We start from the raw sequence: 5000 nt of genomic DNA on the forward strand, positions 1-5000 counted from the left end.
AACTGTGAATTAAAAAAAACTCCAATTCACTTTCCGGAGACGGGGTCAATTTTCCCGGCTATGTTCGGAAATTTGATTGATGGAAGCCAAAACGCACTTTGGCACTTTGGCGCTTAGCGCTAGAAGGTGAGATTCCGCAGAATGAAAATCGCGGTAAAAAAAACATTGTTAAATGATGAGACCCTTTTTTTTTATCGGAAATTCCAACCAAGAATTTAGGACAACGTTTTAAGGTAGTCCTTCAAACGGGTACGTACGTACTTTTCCTTTCATTTCATGATTTCCTCCGGTTCCAATCCCTTCTTCGCAGACCTTCGCGACGTTCAACTTTTTTGGAAACGAAATATTTAAATCGCACAATTTTGTCCGGTTGATCTTCGTATCCGAAAAATCGCCGACCAACACACAACGATCACCTTTCCAACAAATATTAAGCACCCTTAGTCAGTTTGAATCGTAATTCAAACGTTTCCTTTTGAGTTAAGGTTCATTAATAATTCAGGCTGTAACATAACAAAAATAGGCACGCATTGCGTACGTGTTAGTAGTGGAGTAGAGGCCGTGGTAAAGGCTGGTCTTGAACACGATACTATTTTGTGAAACATTACAGTGTCATGGTAGATTTCTTGTTGTGGATATTTATAAAGCCGTTTTCACAGATTTGTATTGCGGACCTGTTCGGGAGCTGCTGATATAGAAGTAATTCTGGGCGACAAAAATTTCAGCGGTTGTAAATATCTGAATGTAGCGCGCGTAATTGTTCGTCTGCGTATATATGTTTTTTAAAATAACGTGAACTAATTATCTAGAACATTTTCTATATGTAACTGGAAGGGGTCCGTTTTTCTAAGCGTTAGCCTTGTAGTTATTAGCGTATTATTTCAAGTGCTGTTTTTATGCTCATGTTCTGTACTCGAGCGTTAGCCTTAGGCCTAGGGCAAACGTCGAATCTAAAGTCGCGTCGAATACATTTAAATAGGCGCGACAAAGAGTCGACTTCATTTCAGCTTGGTAGCAAACGTCGCACCTATTTCACCAGTTGGCTTCATTAAAACACAGGAATAAGCACGCGCCCCCGTGCTATTCACCCGAAGCGCTGCTAATTAATGCTAGTAGTTGTAAGCGAGATGCCGGAACATAGTGCTCGCGAGGCCTTACTTTGGCAATTAATTGCAAAAAATAGGCAGAGAAGAAGGGCATTGCATACAGCTCTGAGATCAGTGTATCAAAGACGACAGCTACTACGACCCGCTTTCCATCCATCGACCTCCTCGTTTTGTTCGAAAACAGAACACTGGTTACAAATTGGTATTTTGCACTTCAAGCACTCGTATTTTGTGTTCATAAAACACGAACAGCACATTTCCATCCTGCTCGAGCTCAAGTGCGATGTCTTCAATGCCTTTCTAAATCTTGCTCTTTCCGGTCGAGACATTGTCTTCGCACTGCGCATGCTCGTCAGGGGGGGAAATAGTGTTTGGCAGATGGGGGAGTATGTATTTTTGTGGCATTTGCCCAGTCTATCACATTTAAATAAATTATTTTGTAATTTGTATGATTTATGAATTGAGTTCGGCGCGTGTTTGGAGCGACGTTTGCCGACACGCCGAGCCGCTGTCGCATTATCCGAGTTGGCAACTCGAACCTATGCTAGAGTCGAATCGATTAATTTGAGTCGAATTTAATTGCAGCAAACGTCGCATCATTCATGCGCCTATTTCAAAATAAATAGGTTCGATGAATTATATTCGAGTTAGATTCGACGTTTGCCCTAGGCCTTAGTAATAGAAATGGGCCCCACAAAAACAAAAAAAACCCTTACCGCGTAGGCGTTCTTGTGTCGTTAAAAACGACAAGAAACCAGTGCAAACAACTAGCTTTGAAATACTTCCACGCTTTTTTATGACAAGTATAATAAGTATAATATAAGTCTCGGATCCACACTATTGCGTCACCGTTTTCACAATGCTTCGCTTTCGTCGGTATTTTTAGTGTGGACTCATAAGCGCAGCAAACAGATATGCTTGTTCAAATCAGTGTAATGTCACCCCAGGATCTGTTTTCCTTTCTGTTTTGAAGTAAACGAAAGGGTGGTGATAGAGATTTCAAGCAAAGCTGACGAGAATATAAGTCAGTATATTTTCCTGATGTCGCATTTCGGGCTCCACCATGCATTTAGCACTCTTGGAGCGTAGAAGTCGCTTCATTGCGTGGCAAAGAAAGTTTATCGTGAATCCAAACATATTATGTTCACGCAATTCTAAACAATTTCATCGTCGCTTTTTTGCTGCCATTGTTATGCACGACTTTTAGCGCTTGCTACGCAGTCTATGCACAGTCACAGTACTTTTTTTTTCACATGCAGGGATATTCATGATGTCAGTATGGTTAAAGACATATCCGAGCCAATAATATTTGCGTATCTTGTTCACCCGTAAAGTAGGGTGGCTGTTGGAGTCATTAACATGTTCATTTTGAAAAATCAGTAAACAAAATGGCTTCGAGATACGGAGACAGCGGAAGTACCGACGACTTTCTTGGGTCAAGCTGATTACTCTTTTGGGTGCTTTTGCCGCAAAATAGAGTTAAAATGTTTCAGATTAGGATTTCTGCCATCTATATAACTAAGAGAACATTACATGACCGCTCCTGGTTACGAATCTGATATGATATCTCTGTCAGCACTCGAAGATAAAATTCTTATCCCCGCAAGGTCATGTAATATCTTAAAATGCATGCGAGCTTTTGAAATAACGCTATCTGGTATCAACGTGTTGAACGATGACTTCTTTAACAGGAAGTTTCAAGTCATTTTTGTAGTTACCGTAAGTTTGGTAATTAAGTTGGGTGGGTAACATTCTTAAACTGTGGTGTGGATTTCGCATAAAAAGCAAGGTGAACACACCATGACACCAACCTGGCGTGGCCAACCCTCACGCATGCGCACAACCATTTGACCCGGCTAATTAACGGCCATGGATAGCTTTATTGGCCTTGTTAGCCCTCATCAGTATGACATAGCAAACCTACCAGGCGGATGTCTCAGGCACGTCTTTAAGTGGCAGCTCCTCATAGCAAATGTGGTATGCTAGGTTGGGAACAGCACAGCCGTTATCCCACGGCAACCGTGTTGGTGTGGATTTAACAGGAAAAAATGAGATCCAAAATGCCAAAAAAATTGTGCAACTGAACATTCGAACCAGGAGTATGGGGCCTTTAAAAATGTCAAATCCTGGTGGTCTCTTAAGAATTATACTCATTTTTATATGCAAGGTTTCAACAGTAGTGTCTGGTTTAATTTTTTCGGTGTTTAAGATTACTGGTCGCTTCTTTGAGGTGGTCGGAAAGTAAAGGTCGACTATTGAAATACCAAGAAGTTAACACGTGAGTAAAGTAACACAGGGCTGCATCAAACTAAATTTATTTTAGGGTGCAAAAACTTAGAAGGTGTTACATCTTCATGCCTGCATGCATGAAATTCTCAGGTGAATAATATTGTCTACAAATAGACCTGATTTCTAACGCGGCTAACCAGGTCTTCCAGACTGGAACTACAGGCAAATTTTCTCCCTGATCAACCTCGTACCCAGGGTCTCTGTTCTTCCCTTTCCTTCTCTCTCTTCCGCTTCAGGGGAAGGGAAGAAGAGAGCCCATGTGTAAGAGGAAGTGACGGAAAACATATACATATGATTTTTAACACTGCTAACCAGGTCTTCCATACTAGGACTAAATGTAAATCCTCTCACTAATCTAGTAAGACGAAGTGATAAAAAAATCGCCAAGTAAAGCTCAAAAGATGTCAGCTTCCAGAATAGTTTATCTGGTTCCGCAACGGTCCAGCTCACGCGACAGCTGACACAACACACACATTCCGCACCATGTAACTTTGCAATAATCATCGCACAGGTTACCCTAAAAACAAGAGGAAACACAAAAGTCATTTCTTAAGCACAAGGCCGGAACGAGCCTAGCGAGCAACGTTTTTAAGGTTATTAGATATGCTTGGCTGGTTGGAGTGGGGAGAAGATTAGCAGAGCACTGCGAAAGCTTCGCCGTCAGTTAATGCGAGGTAAGTCGATCACGACAAAAAGGTAGACTTTTTACAGTGATACTACGATAAAAAAAAAACACTTCCCTTTTTTTTCTTCAGATTTTGAAAGTGTGTTTGCTTAACACCAGACTGGCAAAATTTTGAGCTTTGTTTTTTTTTTCATCAAAAGGCTTTTACTTTTAGTGTAAGTTTGGAATTTCATGGTCCGCCATTACTCACGTTCAACTGACCTCAGAGGGTTGGATCTAAGGAAAAGTGACGTCATTCACTAACCAGCTTAAAATTTCGAACGGGCTTTAGGATTTGCCAAGAGAACAATAGAACGAACAAAGGTAAGAATGGATTTAGCACAGAAAACAACATAGGATTTCATATGACGTCACGGCGGCCATGTTGGTGTTCCAAAACAAAGAAATGGCGGCCATGATGGTGTACCAAACTAATCCCCAGGGAATTGAACTCTATTTTTATGCAAATATTTTCCTTTGTTTCAGTAATCCAATATGGCTGCTGGTCACGAGAGTGAAAACGCTCTATAGTGTTCAACAAGAGTTACGACCCTACCCAAAATCTCAGCGTGTAAATTAAATGCAGCTTATGATATATGCAAAACAAGAGTCTGAAAACCTCCGTGCTGCAAATTAATTGAGCCGTGTACACCACACGCGCTGCATTTTTAAACTAGTGAGTCTTTGACGTCATTTTCTTCTCGATCCAGCTCTCTCAAGATTTTAAAGTTGGTAATGGTGGACCATTAAATAGGACAAATCCAGTGAAAATAAACAGGTGTCTTTTTTAAATTAAGGCTTAGAACTTAAGTCACTTAATGTTTAGTTAACGTAGTTTTGAAATCCAAAGAAAAAGAAGAATTGACCTTTTGGTCATAGTGGCACTTTAAGTTCACAGACGCGTGGTTATTGCTTTACAAATCTTTTTTGGAGTTTTTTTT

The 5000-nt window shown here is 40.6% G+C and overlaps 1 protein-coding gene across 1 annotated transcript in view; it reads right to left on the reverse strand.

The window, feature by feature from the left end:
• Positions 1-3405: 3405 nt before the first annotated feature.
• The window catches only part of LOC137970148 (placenta-specific gene 8 protein-like), a 10527-nt gene continuing 8932 nt past the window's right edge, over positions 3406-5000 (reverse strand). The window contains exon 4 of the mRNA XM_068816645.1: positions 3406-3912. Within this exon, the coding sequence (XP_068672746.1) occupies positions 3817-3912 (96 nt within the window). The 3' untranslated portion in view covers positions 3406-3816. The remainder of the gene's footprint in view (positions 3913-5000) is intronic.

Source organism: Montipora foliosa, chromosome 9 (genome assembly GCF_036669935.1).
Source record: "Montipora foliosa isolate CH-2021 chromosome 9, ASM3666993v2, whole genome shotgun sequence".
In the NCBI taxonomy this organism is placed as follows: Eukaryota; Metazoa; Cnidaria; class Anthozoa; order Scleractinia; family Acroporidae; genus Montipora; species Montipora foliosa.